We start from the raw sequence: 21,775 nt of genomic DNA on the forward strand, positions 1-21,775 counted from the left end.
AGATGCAGTGCCCCCTTGAGGAGCCTGTGGAGAATACAGGGGTATTCGCCTACCCCACCTCCATGGTTGCTAACATGACCACAGACATAGGGGACTGGTGGTTTGATGGGTTGAGCCCTCTACCACAGGTTTTACCCTTGGGAAGACGGTTGCTGCAAAGGAGAGGCTAGGCCTCCCTATGGTTGTGCCTAAGAGCCTCCTCCCGAATGCCTCTTTGTTGCTCAGATGTGGCCCTGTCTCTCTAGCTAAGCCAACTTGAAAGGTGAAATCACTGCCCTCCCCCCTACGTGGGATCAGACACCCAGGGGAGTGAATCTCCCTGGCAACGTGGAATATGACTCCCGGGGAGGAATGTAGACCCAGCATCGTGGGACGGAGAACATCTTCTTGACCAAAAGGGGGATGTGAAAGGAAATGAAATAAGCTTCAGTGGCAGAGAGAATCCAAAAGGAGCCGAGAGGTCACTCTGGTGGGCACTCTTACGCACACTTTAGACAACCCTTTTTAGGTTCTAAAGAATTGGGGTAGCTGGTGGTGGATACCTGAAACTATCAAACTACAACCCAGAACCCATGAATCTCGAAGACAGTTGTATAAAAATGTAGCTTATGAGGGGTGACAAGGGGATTGGGAAAGCCATAAGGACCACACTCCACTTTGTCTAGTTTATGGATGGATGAGTAGAAAAATAGGGGAAGGAAACAAACAGACAAAGGTACCCAGTGTTCTTTTTTACTTCAATTGCTCTTTTTCACTCTAATTATTATTCTTGTTATTCTTGTGTGTGTGCTAATGAAGGTGTCAAGGATTGATTTGGGTGATGAATGTACAACTATGTAATGGTACTGTGAACAATCGAAAGTACGATTTGTTTTGAATGACTGCGTGGTATATGAATACATCTCAATAAAATGAAGATTAAAAAAAAAAAAAAAAGACATAATGCTGAGCAAAATAAGCCAGGCACAAAAAGAGAGATAGTGTATGTTACCACTGATGTGAATTCTGTGAAAAATGTACAATGTTTTATACTGTAGAATGTAGGGGACCTAGAGATACCAATTAGTGGAGGGGGAATGATAATCTAATAAGAACAGATAAACTATGGAGGGTAATCTCAATGTTATGGGAATGCTCAGGAATGATTATGGTTTGTAAACTTTCTTGGATATAGTAAGATCATGTTGGAAGCAATAGAGTTATTTTAGGTTTTCTTTTTCTCTTATTCCTTTGTTTTCTTAGGGGTTGTTAATTTTCTTGGGGTATGGTAGGAACATGTTGGAAGCAATGTAGTTATTTTAGATTATTTGTTTTTCTTACTCCTCTGTTTGGACATGGTTTATTAATTTTCTTGGGGTATGGTAGGAACATATTGGAAGCAAAGTAGTTATTTTAGGTTATTTGTTTTCCTTAATCCATTGCTTTGTTTGAAATGTTGTGGGGTTTTTTTGGTTGTTGTTTGCCTGTTTGTTTTTAATTTTTTGATAAACAAAGTTAAAAAATTGAAAAAAAATCAGTAGAAAAATGGGAGTAAAAACTAAATGACAAATAGGGTGGGATGGGGGGATGGTTTGGGTATTCTCTTTTCACTTTTATTTTTTGTTCTTATTCTGATTCTTTCTGATGTAAGGAAAATGTTCAGAAATAGATTGTGGTGATGAACGCATAACTATATGATCATACTGTGAACAGTTGATTGTATACCATGGATGACTGTATGGTTTGTGAATATATTTCAATAAAACGGAATTAAAAAAAAAATAATATTGATATTATACAAAACACTTTCTCAGACCACAATGGAATGAAGTTGGAAATAAATAAAAGGCAGAAGGTCATAAAATTCACAAACATATGGAGGCTAAACAACACCCTCTTAGAAAACCAGTGGGAAAAGGAAGAAATGACAAGAGAAATTAGTAAATACCTCGAGGCAAATGACAATGAAAACACAACTTATCAAAACTTATGGGATGCAGCAAAGGCGGTGCTGAGAGGGAAATTTATTGCCCTAAATGCCTATATTAAAAGAGAAGAGAGAGCAAAAATTGAAGAGTTAACTGCTCACCTGGAGGAATTAGAGAAAGAACAGCAAACTAACCCCAAAGCAAGCAGAAGGAAAGAAATAACAAAGATTAGAGCAGAAATAAATGCAATTGAGAACAGGAAAACAATAGAGAGAATCAACAAAACCAGAAGCTGGTTCTTTGAGAAAATATATAAAATCGATGGACCACTGGCTAGGCTAACAAAAAAAAAGAGAGAGCAGATGCAAATAAATGCAATCAGAAATGGGAAAGGAAATATAACTACCAACCCTGCAGAAATTAAGGAGGTAATGAGAAGATACTATGAGCAACTATATGCTAATAAACTAGACAACTTAGATGAAATGGACAACTTCCTAGAAAAGCATAAACAACCAACATTAACTCAAGAAGAAATAGATGACCTCAACAAACCAATCACAAGTCAAGAGATTGAGTTAGTCATCAAAAAGCTCCCAAAAAGGAAAAGCCCAGGACCAGATGGTTTCACATGTGCATTCTACCAAGCATTCAAGAACGAATTAGTACCAATCCTGCTCAATCTCTTCAAAAAAATTGAAGAAGAGGGAAAGCTACCTAGCTCTTTCTATGAAGCCATCATCACCCTAATACCAAAACCAGGCAAAGATACTACAAAAAAAGAAAATTATAGACCAATTTCTTTAATGAATATAGATGCAAAAATCCTCAACAAAATACTCGCAAATCGAATCCAGCAGCACATTAAAAGAATTATACACCACGAACAGGTGGGATTTATTCCAGGTATGCAAGGCTGGTTCAACACAAGAAAATCAATTAATGTAATACACCACATCAATAAATCAAAGCAGAAGAACCACATGATCATCTCGATTGATGCAGAAAAGGCATTTGACAAAATTCAACATCCTTTCCTGATGAAAACACTTCAAAGGATAGGAATAGAAGGGAACTTTTTCAATATGATAAAGGCAATATATGAAAAACCCAGAGCTAACATCACACTCAATGGGGAGAGACTGAAAGCTTTTCCTCTAAGATCAGGAACAAGACAGGGATGCCCACTATCACCATTGTTATTCAACATTGTGCTGGAAGTTCTAGCGAGAGCAATTAGGCAAGAAAAAGAAATAAAAGGCATCCAAATTGGAGAGGAAGAAGTAAAACTTTCACTATTTGCAGATGACATGATTCTATATGTAGGAAATCCAGAAAAATCTACAGCAAAGCTACTAGAACTAGTCAATGAATACAGCAAAGTAGCAGGCTACAAGATCAACACGCAAAAATCTGTAGTGTTCCTATACACAAGTAATGTGCAACAAGAGGAGGAAATCAAGAAAAAAATCCCATTTACAATAGCAACCAAAAGAATCAAGTATTTAGGAATAAACTTAACCAAGGACACAAAAGACCTTTACATAGAAAACTATAAGAAACTGCTAAAAGAAATTGAACATGACCTGAAAAAATGGAAGAATATACCATGTTCAAGGATTGGAAGACTAAATATAGTTAAGACGGCAATTTTACCTAAACTGATTTACAGATTCAATGCAATAACAATTCATATCCCAACAACTTACTTTACAGAAATAGAAAAACCAATAACTAAATTTATTTGGAAGGGTAAGGTGCCCCGAATAGCCAAAAATGTCTTGAGGAAGAGGAGTGAAGTGGGAGGTCTCACACTACCTGACTTTGAAGCATATTACAAAGCTACAGTGCTCAAAACAGCATGGTACTGGCATAAGGACAGATATACTGACCAATGGAATCGAACTGAGTGTTCAGAAGTAGACCCTCACATCTATGGACAACTGATCTTTGATAAGGCAGTGAAGCCGAAGCAACTGAAAGAGCAGCCTGTTCAATAAATGGTGTTTGGAGAACTGGATATCCATTTCCAAAAGAATGAAAGAGGATGTCCATCTCACACCTTATACCAAAATTAACTCAAAGTGGATCAAAGACCTAAACATTAGCACCAAGACCATAAAACTCTTAGAAGAAAATGTAGGGCAATATCTTAAAGATCTTGTGAAAGGAGGTGGTTTCTTAGACCTCACACCCAAGGCACGAGCAACCAAAGAACAAATAGACAAATGGGATCTCCTCAAAATTAAACACTTTTGTACATCAAAGGACTTTGTCAGAAAAGTCAAAAGGCAACCTACACAATGGGAGATGATATTTGGAAACCACATATCAGATAAGGGTTTAATATCCCGAATATATAAAGGAATCCTGCATCTCAATAACAGAAAGACAAACAATCCAATTAAAAAATGGGCAAAAGACATGAACAGACATTTTTCTGAAGAGGAAATGCAAATGGCTCAAAAGCATATGAAAAAATGCTCAACTTCACTGGCTATTAGGGAAATGCAAATCAAAACCACAATGAGATATCATCTCAAACCTACCAGAATGGCCATTATCCAAAAAACAGAAAATGACAAGTGCTGGAGAGGATGTGGAGAAAGAGGCACACTTATTCATTGTTGGTGGGAATGTAGAATGGTGCAACCACTCTGGAAGACAGTATGGAGGTTCCTCAGGGAGCTAAATATAGATTTGCCATATGACCCAGCTATTCCATTGCTGGGTATATACTCAGAGGAACTGAAACTTAAGACACAAACAGACATTTGTAAACCAATGTTTATTGCAGCATTATTCACAATTGCCAAGAGATGGAAACAGCCCAAATGTCCATCAAAGGACGAGTGGATAAACAAACTGTGGTATATACACATGATGGAATATTATGCAGCTGTAAGACAGAACAAAGACATGGATCATGTAATAATGTGGATGAACCTTGAGGTCATTATGTTGAGTGAAGTTAGCCAGAAACAAAAGGACAGATTCTGTATGGTCTCACTAATATGAACAGACATTAATGAACAAACTTTGGGAGTTAAAAGCTGACAACACAGGCGACCAGGAGATAGAAAGAGGGCAGAGATCAGCCATTTGATGCTGAAGGACTACAGAATGTTTAGGATTGATTGCATAGATCCAGAAATAGATAGCATAATACTGTGTGATGGTAGCACGGTATTGCAAGTACACTGAACAAAGATGTCTGTGAGTAAAGCTGAAAGAGGTGGGATAAGAGAATGTATGACACCAGAGGTAAAGATAGATGATAAAGACTGGGACTGTATAACGTGGCAAAAACTGGAGTGGCCAATGACTGTTACTAAATATACAAATATAAAAATGTTTTTGCATGTGGGAAAGCGAATGAATGTCAACCATGTAGGAATTTGAAAAAGGGATGGTATTCAGGAAAAAACATAATCAAAGCAAACTGGAGTCTATGGTCAACAGTAACACTGTAATATACCTCCATTAAATGTAACAAAGGCAATACGCCAATGCTAAATGTATATGAGAAGGGGATATAAGGGAGTAATATGGGATTCTTGGCAGTGGTGTTATCTGCTGTCCTTAGTAGTATATTGTATTGTATGACATGTTATTTTTCTTTTTATCATTTTTTCTTATTGCTAAAAAAAAAAAAAAAACAACAATTTTTCTTGTAGTAATCAGTATGTTCAAACGCTGATTGTGGTGATAAATGTACAACTTTATGATGATACCATGAACAACTGATTGTACACTGTGGATAAATGTATGGTATGTGAATATAACTCTGTAAAATTGTAGGAAAATATATATATAGGAGTATAAGTGTTGGAGAAAACATGGTGAGAGGGATGATGCCTCATCAATATGGACTAACTATAATGTGTAAACTCAGAATTGAATCTTAGAACATAGCCTAACGTGAACACAATAATTGCAATAGTCCCTAGATTGTAAGCTCTTACAGCAGTTAACTCTATCCCTGAATTGTAAGGCCTATCTCTAAACTTTGAGATGCTGATCCCCTAGCGTATGTTGTCACAAACACTGAGACTGGTGGTTTGATGTGCTGAGCCCTCGAGCATGGGACTTGCCCTTATGAAGCTCATTACCACAAAGGAGAGTCTAAACTTGTATGTAATGGTGCCTAAGAGTCTCCCCCTGAGTACCTCTTTGTTGCTCAGATGTGGCCCTCTCTCTCTCTAACTGAGCCATCTCAACAGCTGAACTCGCTGCCCTTCCCCCTACGTGGGACCCGACTCCCAGGGGTGTAAATCTCCCTGGCAACGCAAAGTATGACTCCCGGGGATGAATGTGGACCCGGCATCGTGGGACTGAGAATATCTTCTTGACCAAAAGGGGGATGCAAAATGAGACGAAATAGTTTCAGTGGCTGAGAGATTCCAAATGGAGACGAGAGGTCACTCTGGTGGACATTCTTATGCACTATATAGATAACACCTCTTAGGCTTTAATGTATTGGAATAGCTAGAAGTAAATACCTGAAACTACCAAACTCCAACCCAGCAGTCTGGACTTCTGAAGACAATTATATAATAATGTAGATTACAAGGGGTGACAGTGCGATTGTGAAGATCTTGTGGATCACACCCCCTTTATCTAGTGTATGGATGAGTGGAGGAATGGGGATAAAAACTAAACGACAAATGGGGTGGAATGGGGGGATGATTTGGGTGTTTTTTTTTCACTTTTATTTTTTATTCTTGTTCTGGTTCTTTCTGATGTAAGGAAAATGTTCAGACATAGATTGTGGTGATGAACGCATAACTATGTTATACTGTGGACAGTGGATTGTATATCATGGATGATTGCATGGTGTGTGAATGTATTTCAATAAAACTGAATTTAAAAAAAAAATTATAGTTTATCTCTGACACTTAACATAGTTTACACTTTTTGGTAACTTATAAATGCTTTATGACCTAGTGATATTGGAACCATGTATCACTGACCTAACTACACTAAGAAGACTATTTTGTCATATATGTAATTAGGACTCAAATTGATACAAATGAAGTCAAACAGCTGTCTCTAGGGTCTAGCAGTCTCCAAACATATGAAAATGCTAGATTTTTGAGAAACAAATTTATAACTCCTGTGGGAGAAATATGGTAGAGAAAATTTCTTGACTTTGGTTTCCCAGCTTTGGGAGAGCAAATAATAAATGTTTAAAAGCCCAAGGTGAGTAGAAAGTTATGGAGGAGGAGGAGGCGGGGCAAGATTGCGGACTGGTGAGCTGTATGTTTTAGTTACTCCTCCAGGAGAGTAGGTAGAAAGCCAGGAACTGCGTGGACTGGACACCACAGAGCAATCTCACTTTGGGCATACTTCATACAACACTCATGAAAACGTGGAACTGCTGAGATCAGCGAAATCTGTAAGTTTTTGCGGCCAGGGGACCCACGCCCCTCCCTGCCAGGCTCGGTCCCGTGGGAGGAGGGGCTGTCAGCTCCGGGAAGGAGAAGGGAGAACTGCAGTGGCAGCCCTTATCGGAAACTCATTCTACCGATTCACACTCCAACCATAGATAGACTGAGACCAGACACCAGAGACTCTGAGAGCAGCCAGCCCAGCAGAGAGGAGACAGGCATAGAAAAAAAACAACACGAAAAACTCCAAAATAAAAGCGGAGGATTTTTGGAGTTCTGGTGAACATAGAAAGGGGAAGGGCAGAGCTCAGGCCCTGAGGCGCATAGGCAATTCCCGAAGAAAAGCTGACCTCTCTGCCCTGTGGACCTTTCCTTAATGGCCCTGGTTGCTTTGTCGCTTAGCATTTCAATAACCCATTAGATCTCTGAGGAGGGCCCTTTTTTTTTTTTTTTTTTTTTTTAATCCTTTTTCCTTTTTCTAAAAGAAGTACTCTAAGAAGCCCAATACAGAAAGCTTCAAAGACTTGCAATTTGGGCAGGTCAAGTCAAGAGCAGAACTAAGAGAGCTCTGAGACAAAAGGCAATAAGCCAGTGGCTGAGAAAATTCACTAAACACCACAACTTCCCAAGAAAAGGGGGGTGTCCGCTCACAGCCATCATCCTGGTGGACAGGAAACACTCCTGCCCATCGCCAGCCCCATAGCCCAGAGCTGCCCCAGACAACCCAGTGTGACGGAAGTGCTTCAAATAACAGGCACACACCACAAAACTGGGCGTGGACATTAGCCTCTTGGTACACCAACTGGACCCCACAAGACTCACTCCTCCACTCACCAAAAAGGCTAAGCAGGGGAGAACTAGCTTGTGTAGAACAGGTGGCTCGTGGACGCCACCTGCTGGTTAGTTAGAGAAAGTGTACTCCACGAAGCTGTAGATCTGATAAATTAGAGATACGGACTTCAATTGGTCTACAAATCCTAAAAGAACCCTATCAAGTTCAGCAAATGCCACGAGGCCAAAAACAACAGAAAATTATAAAGCATATGAAAAAAACAGACGATATGGATAACCCAAGCCCAAGCACCCAAATCAAAAGACCAGAAGAGACACAGCACCTAGAGCAGCTACTCAAAGAACTAAAGATGAACAATGAGACCATAGTACGGGAGACAAAGGAAATCAAGAAGACCCTAGAAGAGCATAAAGAAGACATTGCAAGACTAAATAAAAAAATAGATGATCTTATGAAAATTAAAGAAACTGCTGACCAAATTAAAAAGATTCTGAACACTCATAGTACAAGACTAGAGGAAGTTGAACAACGAATCAGTGACCTCGAAGATGACAGAATGGAAAATGAAAGCATAAAAGAAAGAATGGGGAAAAAAATTGAAAAAATCGAAATGGACCTCAGGGATATGATAGATAATATGAAACGTCCGAATATAAGACTCATTGGTGTCCCAGAAGGGGAAGAAAAGGGTAAAGGTCTAGGAAGAGTATTCAAAGAAATTGTTGGGGAAAACTTCCCAAATCTTCTAAACAACATAAATACACAAATCATAAATGCTCAGCGAACCCCAAAAAGAATAAATCCAAATAAACCCACTCCGAGACATATACTGATCACACTGTCAAACACAGAAGAGAAGGAGCAAGTTCTGAAAGCAGCAAGAGAAAAGCAATTCACCACATACAAAGGAAACAGCATAAGACTAAGTAGTGACTACTCAGCAGCCACCATGGAGGCGAGAAGGCGCTGGCACGATATATTTAAAATTCTGAGTGAGAAAAATTTCCAGCCAAGAATACTTTATCCAGCAAAGCTCTCCTTCAAATTTGAGGGAGAGCTTAAATTTTTTCACAGACAAACAAATGCTGAGAGAATTTGCTAACAAGAGACCTGCCCTACTGGAGATACTCAAGGAAGCCCTACAGACAGAGAAACAAAGAAAGGACAGAGAGACTTGGAGAAAGGTTCAGTACTAAAGAGATTCGGTATGGGTACAATAAAGGATATTAATACACAAAGGGGAAAAATATGACAAACATAAACCAAAGGATAAGATGGCTGATTCAAGAAATGCCTTCACGGTTATAACGTTGAATGTAAATGGATTAAACTCCCCAATTAAAAGATATAGATTTGCAGAATGGATCAAAAAAAAATGAACCATCAATATGTTGCATACAAGAGACTCATCTTAGACACAGGGACACAAAGAAACTGAAAGTGAAAGGATGGAAAAAAATATTTCATGCAAGCTACAGCCAAAAGAAAGCAGGTGTAGCAATATTAATCTCAGATAAAATAGACTTCAAATGCAGGGATGTTTTGAGAGACAAAGAAGGCCACTACATACTAATAAAAGGGGCAATTCAGCAAGAAGAAATAACAATCGTAAATGTCTATGCACCCAATCAAGGTGCCACAAAATACATGAGAGAAACACTGGCAAAACTAAAGGAAGCAATTGATGTTTCCACAATAATTGTGGGAGACTTCAACACATCACTCTCTCCTATAGATAGATCAACCAGACAGAAGACCAATAAGGAAATTGAAAACCTAAACAATCTGATAAATGAATTAGATTTAACAGACATATACAGGACATTACATCCCAAATCACCAGGATACACACACTTTTCTAGTGCTCATGGAACTTTCACTAGGATAGATCATATGCTGGGACATAAAACAAGCCTCAATAAATTTAAAAAGATTGAAATTATTCAAAGCACATTCTCTGACCACAATGGAATACAATTAGAAGTCAATAACCATCAGAGACTTAGAAAATTCACAAATACCTGGAGGCTAAACAACACACTACTAAACAATCAGTGGGTTAAAGAAGAAATAGCAAGAGAAATTGCTAAATATATAGAGACGAATGAAAATGAGAACACAACATACCAAAACCTATGGGATGCAGCAAAAGCAGTGCTAAGGGGGAAATTTATAGCACTAAACGCATATATTAAAAAGGAAGAAAGAGCCAAAATCAAAGAACTAATGGATCAAATGAAGAAGCTAGAAAATGAACAGCAAACCAATCCTAAACCAAGTACAAGAAAAGAAATAACAAGGATTAAAGCAGAAATAAATGACATAGAGAACAAAAAAACAATAGAGAGCATAAATATCACCAAAAGTTGGTTCTTTGAGAAGATCAATAAGACTGACAAGCCCCTAGCTAGACTGACAAAATCAAAAAGAGAGAAGACCCATATCAACAAAACAATGAATGAAAAAGGTGACATAACTGCAGATCCTGAAGAAATTAAAAAAATTATAAGAGGATATTATGAACAACTGTATGGCAACAAACTGGATAATGTAGAGGAAATGGACAATTTCCTGGAAACATATGAACAACCGAGACTGACCAGAGAAGAAATAGAAGACCTCAACCAATTCATCACAAGCAAAGAGATCCAATCAGTCATCAAAAATCTTCCCACAAATAAATGCCCAGGGCCAGATGGCTTCACATGGGAATTCTACCAAACTTTCCAGAAAGAACTGACACCAATCTTACTCAAACTCTTTCAAAACATTGAAGAAAATGGAACACTACCTAACTCATGTTATGAAGCTAACATCAATCTAATACCAAAACCAGGCAAAGATGCTACAAAAAAGGAAAACTACCGGCCAATCTCCCTAATGAATATAGATGCAAAAATCCTCAACAAAATACTTGCAAATCAAATCCAAAGACACATTAAAAAAATCATACACCATGACCAAGTGGGGTTCATTCCAGGCATGCAAGGATGGTTCAACATAAGAAAATCAATCAATGTATTACAACACATTAACAAGTCAAAAGGGAAAAATCAATTGATCATCTCAATAGATGCTGAAAAAGCATTTGACAAAATCCAACATCCCTTTTTGATAAATACACTTCAAAAGGTCGGAATTGAAGGAAACTTCCTCAACATGATAAAGAGCATATATGAAAAACCCACAGCCAGCATAGTACTCAATGGTGAGAGACTGAAAGCCTTCCCTCTAAGATCAGGAACAAGACAAGGATGCCCGCTATCACCACTGTTATTCAACATTGTGCTGGAAGTGCTAGCCAGGGCAATCCGGCAAGACAAAGAAATAAAAGGCATCCAAATTGGAAAAGAAGAAGTAAAACTGTCATTGTTTGCAGATGATATGATCTTATATCTAGAAAACCCTGAGAATTCGACGATGCAGCTACTAGAGCTAATAAACAAATTTAGCAAAGTAGCGGGATACAAGGTTAATGCATATAAGTCAGTAATGTTTCTATATGCTAGAAATGAACAAACTGAAGAGACACTCAAGAAAAAGATACCATTTTCAATAGCAACTAAAAAAATCAAGTACCTAGGAATAAACTTAACCAAAGATGTAAAAGACCTATACAAAGAAAACTACATAACTCTACTAAAAGAAATAGAAGGGGACCTTAAAAGATGGAAAAATATTCCATGTTCATGTATAGGAAGGCTAAATGTCATTAAGATGTCAATTCTACCCAAACTCATCTACAGATTCAATGCAATCCCAATCAAAATTCCAACAACCTACTTTGCAGACTTGGAAAAGCTAGTTATCAAATTTATTTGGAAAGGGAAGATGCCTCGAATTGCTAAAGACACTCTAAAAAAGAAAAACCAAGTGGGAGGACTTATACTCCCTGACTTTGAAGCTTATTATAAAGCCACAGTTGCCAAAACAGCATGGTACTGGCACAAAGATCGACATATAGATCAATGGAATCGAATTGAGAATTCAGAGATAGACCCTCAGATCTATGGCCGACTGATCTTTGATAAGGCCCCCAAAGTCACTGAACTGAGTCATAATGGTCTTTTCAACAAATAGTGCTGGGAGAGTTGGATATCCATATCCAAAAGAATGAAAAAGGACCCCTACCTCACCCCCTACACAAAAATTAACTCAAAATGGACCAAAGATCTCAATATAAAAGAAAGTACCATAAAACTCCTAGAAGATAATGTAGGAAAACATCTTCAAGACCTTGTATTAGGCGGCCACTTCCTAGACTTTACACCCAAAGCACAAGCAACAAAAGAGAAAATAGATAAATGGGAACTCCTCAAGCTTAGAAGTTTCTGCACCTCAAAGGAATTTCTCAAAAAGGTAAAGAGGCAGCCAACTCAATGGGAAAAAATTTTTGGAAACCATGTATCTGACAAAAGACTGGTATCTTGCATATACAAAGAAATCCTACAACTCAATGACAATAGTACAGACAGCCCAATTATAAAATGGGCAAAAGATATGAAAAGACAGTTCTCTGAAGAGGAAATACAAATGGCCAAGAAACACATGAAAAAATGTTCAGCTTCACTGGCTATTAGAGAGATGCAAATTAAGACCACAATGAGATACCATCTAACACCGATTAGAATGGCTGCCATTAAACAAACAGGAAACTACAAATGCTGGAGGGGATGTGGAGAAATTGGAACTCTTATTCACTGTTGGTGGGACTGTATAATGGTTCAGCCACTCTGGAAGTCAGTCTGGCAGTTCCTTAGAAAACTAGATACAGAGTTACCATTCGATCCAGCGATTGCACTTCTCGGTATATACCCGGAAGGTCGGAAAGCAGTGACACGAACAGATATCTGCACGCCAATGTTCATAGCAGCATTATTCACAATTGCCAAGAGATAGAAACAACCCAAATGTCCTTCAACAGATGAGTGGATAAATAAAATGTGGTATATACACACGATGGAATACTACGCGGCAGTAAGAAGGAACGATCTCGTGAAACATATGACAACATGGATGAACCTTGAAGACATAATGCTGAGCGAAATAAGCCAGGCACAAAAAGAGAAATATTATATGCTAACACTAATGTGAACTTTGAAAAATGTAAAACAAATGGTTTATAATGTAGAATGCAGGGGAACTAGCAATAGAGAGCAATTAAGGAAGGGGGATCAATAATCCAAGAACAACAGATAAGCTATTTAACGTTCTGGGGATGCCCAGGAATGACTATGGTCTGTTAATTTCTGATGGATATAGTAGGAACAAGTTCACAGAAAGGTTGCTATATTATGTAACTTTCTTGGGGTAAAGTAGGAACATGTTGGAAGTTAAGCAGTTATCTTAGGTTAGTTGTCTTTTTCTTACTCCCTTGTTATGGTCTCTCTGAAATGTTCTTTTATTGTATGTTTGTTTTCTTTTTAACTTTTTTTTCATACAGTTTATTTAAAAAAAAAGGGAAATTTAAAAAAAAAAAAAAAGAAAAACAAGGAAAAAAAAAAAAAAAGATGTAGTGCCCCCTTGAGGAGCCTATGGAGAATGCAGGGGTATTGGCCTACCCCACCTCGATGGTTGCTAACATGACCACAGACATAGGGGACTGGTGGTTTGATGGGTTGAGCCCTCTACCATAAGTTTTACCCTTGGGAAGACGGTTGCTGCAAAGGAGAGGCTAGGCCTCCCTATGGTTGTGCCTAAGAGCCTCCTCCCGAATGCCTCTTTGTTGCTCAGATGTGGCCCTCTCTCTCTGGCTAAGCCAACTTGAAAGGTGAAATCAGTGCCCTCCCCCCTACGTGGGATCATACACCCAGGGGAGTGAATCTCCCTGGCAACGTGGAATATGACTCCCGGGGAGGAATGTAGACCCGGCATCGGGGGACAGAGAACATCTTCTTGACCAAAAGGGGGATGTGAAAGGAAATGAAATAAGCTTCAGTGGCAGAGAGATTCCAAAAGCAGCCGAGAGGTCACTCTGGTGGGCACTCTTACGCACACTTTAGACAACCCTTTTTAGGTTCTAAAGAATTGGGGTAGCTGGTGGTGGATACCTGAAACTATCAAACTACAACCCAGAACCCATGAATCTCGAAGACAGGTGTATAAAAATGTAGCTTATGAGGGGTGACAAGGGGATTGGGAAAGCCATAAGGACCACACTCCACTTTGTCTAGTTTATGGATGGATGAGTAGAAAAATAGGGGAAGGAAACAAACAGACAAAGGTACCCAGTGTTCTTTTTTACTTCAATTGCTCTTTTTCACTCTAATTATTATTCTTGTTATTTTTGTGTGTGTGCTAATGAAGGTGTCAGGGATTGATTTAGGTGATGAATGTACAACTATGTAATGGTACTGTAAACAATCGAAAGTACGATTTGTTTTGTATGACTGCGTGGTATGTGAATATATCTCAATAAAATGAAGATTTAAAAAAAAAAAAAAAAAGCCCAAGGTGAGGGCAAAACTCCAATATATCCCAAAGTAATTTGGGCAGAGAATAAAAATGTTATTTGCAAAGTCCCCTTGAGAGACTGGGGAAAAATGTGGAAATATTAAACTTCCCCACCTGGGGAATTACTGATAGTCTCACAAGCATTGCGAACTACCAATTTAGAAGGCCAAGTCCTCGATGTTGGGGCTTGCCCTCATGAAGCTTGTTACAGCAAAGGAGAGGCTAAGCCTACTTATAGCTTTGCTTAAGAGTCACCCCCAGAGAACCTATTGCTCAGATGTGGTGTCTCTCTCTCTCTAGCTAAGCCAACTGGGAAGGTAAACTCACTGCTCTCCCCCTTACCTGGGGCATGACTCCCAGGGGTGTGCATCTCCCCGGCACCATGGGACATGACTCCTGGGGATGAGCCTGGACCTGGCATCATGGGATTGAGAAAGCCTTCTTGACCAAAAGGGAGAAGAGAAATGAAACAATATAAAGTTTCAGTGGTTGAGAGATTTCAAATGGAGCTGAGGTCATTCGGGAGGTTATTCTTATGCACTATACAGATATCCCTTTTAAGGTTTTAGTGTATTCGAATAGCTAGAAGGAAATACCTGAAACGGCAGAACTATAACCCAGCAGCCTTGATTCTTGAAGTTGACTGTGTAACTATGTAGCTTACATGGTACGAGACTGTGTGATTGTGAAAACCGTGTGACTCACACTCCCTTTATCCAGTGTATGGACAGATAGGTAGAAAAATGGGAACAAAAATTAAATGAATAATAGGGGGAATGGGGGTGACGGGATGTTTTGGGTGTTCTTCTTCACTTGTATTTTTATCCTTATTTTTATTTTGTTTTGGAGTAATGAAAATGTTCAAAAATTGATTTTGGTGATGAATGTACAAGTATATGATGGTACTGTGAACAAATGATTGCACAATATGGATGATTCTAGGGTATGTGAATATATCGCAAGAAAACTGAATTGGAAAAAAAAATCCAGTCCAATAATTATCATAAAGAGAGACAGAAGTTGGTATTGTGGCCTTAAAGAGTTGTTCAACTATTCTTAATATGGTTACATAAGTGACTATCCGTGTTCTTAGGAAATATTGATGGAAGTATTAAGTGATAAGGGAGCATTATGTATCCAATCTACTCTCAAATATTTAGCAGATGATAGATAAATAGAAAGGAAGGAAAGAAGGGTAGGAGGGAATGTGACAAAATGTTAAAAATTGGTAAATCTGGGTATCTGGATGAGGTACACTGGAGTTCTCTGTATTGTTTTTGCATTACTTTTGCAACTTTTCTGTCAGTTTGAAATTATTTCAAAGTAAAAACTTAAAAAAAGTGTTCAATATTGAATCAGGCTCCAGATTTGCAGAGTCAACAAGGTTTGCATGTTTCATCTGTGTTCTCACTACACCTACATAAATAACAGGTCAAACCTAATGAAACCAGCCCCCCCCTCCGTTTTTTTATTGGAATAATCATTGGGATTTTAATAATCACAAGTGAGAGAGACTATCAGGAAAAACTGTCAAAGACTTTGAAATGGATAAAAAAAAATGACTGGTGTCCTTCAATGGAATATTTGAGAACTCTACCAAGGTTATTTGATTCTTTAGGTGATGATGCCTTTCATTGTCTTTCACTACTTCACAACTACATAGTGTCGCAGAATATCATCTCTACTGAGGAATCTAATAATGAGGATGCTGATTCATCTATGCTGCTCTCATATTTTCTGTTCTAATGGTAAAGAACCAGTTATTCCTCCTGATATAGAAGCATATTTAACAGAACTTTTACCTAAAAACACTCAAGTACAATTTCCAAATAATAAAAAGTGGAAAGGCCTTACTATAATAACTGGGACAGATGTTTCATACCTTTCAAGTCTAATATTAGAAAAATATACTGAAGAAGAAGCTAAACAGTTAAAAAAAACTGTGAATATTTTCAAAAAGCACAAAGGCCCTCTCAACCTTCTTAGATACAGATAACATGTAAACACCTAGTCCTCTGTGAAAACAGGATGGGCTGCAGCTGTTACTTTGATCACAGAGAAGTCATAAATAATGCAGCAAGGTTGAATACAGTCCTAATAAAATATATGTTTATCAATATGGTGTAATGACTGAACTAATCTTAGAATAAAATGAAAAAAACTATATTAAGTTAAACTATAGTAATCTCTTTTCTAATTTTTATACAAGCAAAGTACGTTATATTGCTCTTACAGACATCATAGCTTTAATAAAAATATTATCAGAATTTTACAGGCATTCAAGGATAAGTCTCTGATAACATGGATACCTTCCTTTGATCCTGAACCACTCATGGATTGAGACGTTTTGCTTTGTAAGACATTCGTGTTCATTTAATGTAAAAATAGAATATGACTTAATTAAAGTTACTCTAAATCAAGAGACTATAAATTCTCTGTAACTCAAACAAGAAGGAGCTCTCTGATCTCATGTCCAGCTGCATCTGGAGGAACAGGGACTCCCAGGCTTGGTAATGTATCAATTAAGTTTTACACTGTAAACCTGTTCCTTTTACCTTAGGTGCTCCTTTTACTAAAAATGTGTCCAAGGTGAATTCTTGCCTTGAGTGCTCTTTACTTTTATTGTCTGCCCATATACACTGAATTGAGTGGGAGGTCACTTGATGAAGCCCAAGCCCATTGAATCAACCTGATTAGGCTCAGGCCTTTTCTAGGAGATCACAGGTTTGAGGTGTAAAGAGACTAACCACTGACAACAGCAGTTAACCTGTTGAAGGGTGACAGTGATGAAAATTATTCATATAAACGTTCATTTAGGGCAAGATGCAAAAGAATCCATCCTTTAGAAAAGGACATTTGTGCATCAATTAAAAAAATTTGTTTCAGCATTCTGGATTGCTTACATATGTTTGAAAACATACACCAAAAAGTAGGCTTTTTTACATCTTACTGGTCCTCTGATTAATTAAATAAAATCTTTAACACATTTTCATTTAAAAAATAAAGTAAATGCCATAAAAAAGTCACTTCAACAGTATTCTCTGTATATAGCACCATACATGGGTGTGTATTATGTTTCTTGTTATTTTAATCTGAGTATCTTAATTCTTTGATTCCAGCTGATAACTGCAGAGTGAAGCTAGCACTGGGCAGGCCCCATAGGATGGTGTGGAAAGGGGAAAAAAAAATGAAAAGATATATTCTTACCCTGTATTACCACACCACAGCCTGATAGAGAAAGACAACAAATGCATACATGTTAATTCTTTCTGACTTTTAAAAACCTTTGGCCCTTTTCACTGTAAATGCACACTCTCAAATTAAAGGTTTATTATTAATTCATTAGTCTTATGCTTTGTTTTCCTCTGGCGATCTGCTAGGAAATGTTTTATCACAGCCTTTCAATCTAAAGCAACACTTCTTGTCCATCAAAAGGGCCTCCAATTTTGCTCCCTCTTGTCAATGTAGACAGGGATGTTGTGCTGTACTTATCCTGACCTACCACTAGAAAATACAGTCTAAATAATCAATACTGGATCCTAGGAACTTAGGTCAACTACAGAGAAAGCAAACTTCTTTAAGGTAAAACAAAACTGCACTGAGCTGTAGGTAAGGTGAACAGGAAACAAAAATAAGAGTGTAAAGAAGTGACCAAAGCTGGCCTCCAGAAAGACACTGTTTTTTGGTGAGTGGTAGCAAGCTAAAAGAATCTGGAGGGCAATCTTACGGAGCCAGTTAGTCCCCAGGGGATGTCTAGTATGCCATTCCCCAAGAGTGGCAAACAACCTAAAGATAATTAGGGCTTGGAAATAGGTATGCAAATATTGGGTGGGGATAGGGTGGGGTGGGAGATCTAATACCTAGGTAGACTAAAAATTATATTCAGCTAGGTATGTGACTTTTAGGATAAGTAAACTGGTTTGGATTCTTACTATGTTATTTAAAAAAACAAAGCCAGATGATTAGCAGACAGTGGCATTTTAAAATATGCTACTATATGTCTTCACAAATTAAAATATTTAAACTACCTATGTGCTAGAATGACAACTTGCCTGATGAGCATTTCTCAAAGCCTGGCAGGAGACCCATCTAGAGTACTTTTTGAAACCCAAGACTCTGTTTCCATCCTGACTTCCAAAAAACAGCTGGCCTTTGTCCGAGCTCCTAGGGAATGCCCTGAAAAATCCTTGGAATTTCCTTGTTATTCATGGAGGCCCTCAGATCACACCTGATAGTTTATGCTAATAAGACGACTCAGGGTAGAGTCAGCCATGCCAGTCATTTAGTCTGGGGGCTAAAAACACCATAAAGACTAACCATGTTTTTAGAAGGTTGGGACTTTCAGGGGAGGGGACTGAAAATTGAAATCAAACACATGAGCAATGATTCAATCAATTGTGCCTACATAATGAAGCCCCAATAAAAACACCAAACTCAAGCTTGGGTGAACTTCCCCGGTTGGTAATACTCTACAAATTGTCTCATATCAATGTGCCAGGAAGATGACGTGTCCTAACTCCATAGGGAAACCACAGATAACCCTTGTGCTTAGGGAAATTCTGAGACCTTGACCTGCAAGCCTCTTGTCTCCTTCTTATATTTATATCTTTTTTGCTATAATTACATTATAATTCTAAGTATAGTGATTTCTTTACTTCTATGAGTCATTTTAATCAATTCTTGAATCCAACGGGCTAGTGGGAACCCCCAAATTTGTAGCCAATTGGTCAGAAGTCAGGGTGGTTGATGTCTAAGGTGAGGGCAGCCTTGGGGAGAACTGTGTGTGCCCTTTACCTATGAAATCTGTACAAACTCTAATAATTAGTGTCAGAATTGCACTGCAAACCCCAAACTTACTGGCTGACAATCTATATCCATGAAGCCAAGAAACTTCTATTTTTAACAAGGACTGCAGATGATTCTTAAAGCTTGAAAGCCACCGGCATATACTTATTGTGGTAATATTTAAATTAAACAATAACAACAAAAATATGAAGGAGATTTTGCAGGGAGAGATAAAGGTTGAACAACCAAGTTTTAAGGTAGAAATAAAAGGTTAATAATCCTAATTTACATAATACATACACCATAAACAGAAAGGTTTAAACTCACCTCTAAGAAATAAACATTCAGCAGCAAGTAGTGTCTTAGGAAAAAATAAAAGATCACTTTCCATATTAAGGAAAATCCTAAACTTTATGTTGACTAAGCATAGGTCTAAACTGCTAAGGAAAACTAATAAAACACAAACAAAATATTTTCAATTAAACTCTTTGAAAGGCATAAAATATGACTTACAACATACAGCAATCTGTTTAGAACTGAAAGAAAGAATAAATAAGGTCCTAATCTACTCACTCTGCATGGGGGCACTGACATTTACTTTTTTATTACTAACCACAACTCAGTGGTATTTAATCTCTCCCTCAGGAGATGTTTACATATCCATAAATGCATCAAAATCACCCTACTGGTATCCCTCAGTCATATATAATTATACTTGAAATTAGCCCAAAGTTTCACCCTTCACAAAAAAATAAAATTTAAATTTAAAAACACCAAATAAGGCACTCATTGTCTTTGCCTATTTAGACACATACAGAAAAATCAAACTCAAAACACTCAAACTTTGGAATCAATATGCTTAGAGAAATTTAAACTGTACTGTCTCTTCACAACAATGCCAAGAATTACCAGGTAGTTCCACTACCACTCAACCTCATATTTTCCAGAAAGATGCTAAGATTATAAAATGCACACAGGTAACACAACTAAGACCAACAAGAAACTTTAAGATACATTCCAGACCCCTGTGAGGTGGACCATGCACCATTTTCAAACTCAGCACCACCAGAGTTAAAACATTCAGTCTCAGCAGTTGAACTTCCCACAATGAGATGGAACCCAAGGAAGGAAAGACAGAAATAGCACCAAGAGAGACATGGCTAGAAAAGGGAAAAGGAAGAGTGTAGAGAGAAGCGAAACTTTCTGGAAACAATGACAGGAATTCTCATCCTAGTTCAGCCACAGACCCAGGAACAGATCTTCACTGTACTGAGTGAGATTTCTTTTCCTGTATCCTGAGCAGACAGAATAGATAACCTTTGAAAGGCTGGCTGACTAGACTATTAAAGACTGTTATCTTTCACCTTATATTTAATGCATATTAGAAACTTGTATTATACGTTTGTACATTTCAGATTGAGCATAATTTCTAATAACAATACATGAAAAATTGTTTGCCTAAAATTCAATAGCTATTTGTCATTTTTCTCAGATTTAGGCACAAATAAAAATAAGAACTCTTGAAGGAACAAAACCTATTTTGCACTTCAATCATGGGATTACAGAACTCTGTAACACCATACAAAGATCAAACAGGAATTAACATTAAATAACTTAAATATCATGTTAATATATGCAAAATAAATACAAAAACTTACCATCCCTGTTCATTCTTATACTTGTAAGCAGCCCCAAGAATGTGACACAAGGTACCCCCAGCTTTGAAATCCATGAAGCATTTTGCCTAGAAATTATACAGGTTACATATGAGAAAAATAAAGGTACTGACAAAATTACTGATGACTGAATTCTGAGATTATACATTCAAATACATGAAAAAATACTAATTTAGTAACCTTCCTAAATACTTTCAGGAAAAGAAGGATATATAAACTTCTCTAAAAGATATGAAAAAATATTTCTTTTTAAATTCCATTAACATATTCTTCAGTAAGGAAACCATCTATGAAAAACAAGATTTACAAAAGGTAAATTGAAATATTTCAACAGGAAACAAAACAGTGATAAATTACAAACTTTACTGGTAAATTTTAAATATGATTTTTAAAATGTACAAAATTCAACTTAGACACAATTTCCAATATAGCTTTCCTGGAAACACTGCTATATCTACAGATTTTTTTTTATGGCCATTTATGATCTTGGCTTTAAGATACACAAAAATTATGGCTGAACTGTTATTGTAATATTTTAACGATCACAAAAACATTTGTTAACAATCTATAAACTTATATCTAAAATCTGTAACACAATTTAAGAGATTTTTTTGCTTTATGAATTATAAAATTACAGCTCAAATAAATCAAATATTGACTGACTTTCACATTATGGAAGCACACACCACTTTTTTCTTTGAAAACTATTACAAAAAAATGGATTAGAATAATATAATATCAAATATTCAGACTTTTAAAGATGAGCTCTTC

At 37.4% G+C, this 21,775-nt stretch overlaps 1 protein-coding gene across 2 annotated transcripts in view; it reads right to left on the reverse strand.

Moving 5' to 3' along the window:
* SMARCC1 (SWI/SNF related, matrix associated, actin dependent regulator of chromatin subfamily c member 1) overlaps window positions 1-21,775 on the reverse strand; it is a 243,667-nt gene that overhangs the window by 184,900 nt on the left and 36,992 nt on the right. For both annotated transcript variants that reach the window (XM_037849833.1, XM_037849824.1), the window contains exon 3: window positions 20,987-21,072. In XM_037849833.1, the coding sequence (XP_037705761.1) occupies window positions 20,987-21,072 (86 nt within the window). The remainder of the gene's footprint in view (window positions 1-20,986; window positions 21,073-21,775) is intronic.

This window comes from Choloepus didactylus, chromosome 1 (assembly GCF_015220235.1).
Source record: "Choloepus didactylus isolate mChoDid1 chromosome 1, mChoDid1.pri, whole genome shotgun sequence".
In the NCBI taxonomy this organism is placed as follows: Eukaryota; Metazoa; Chordata; class Mammalia; order Pilosa; family Megalonychidae; genus Choloepus; species Choloepus didactylus.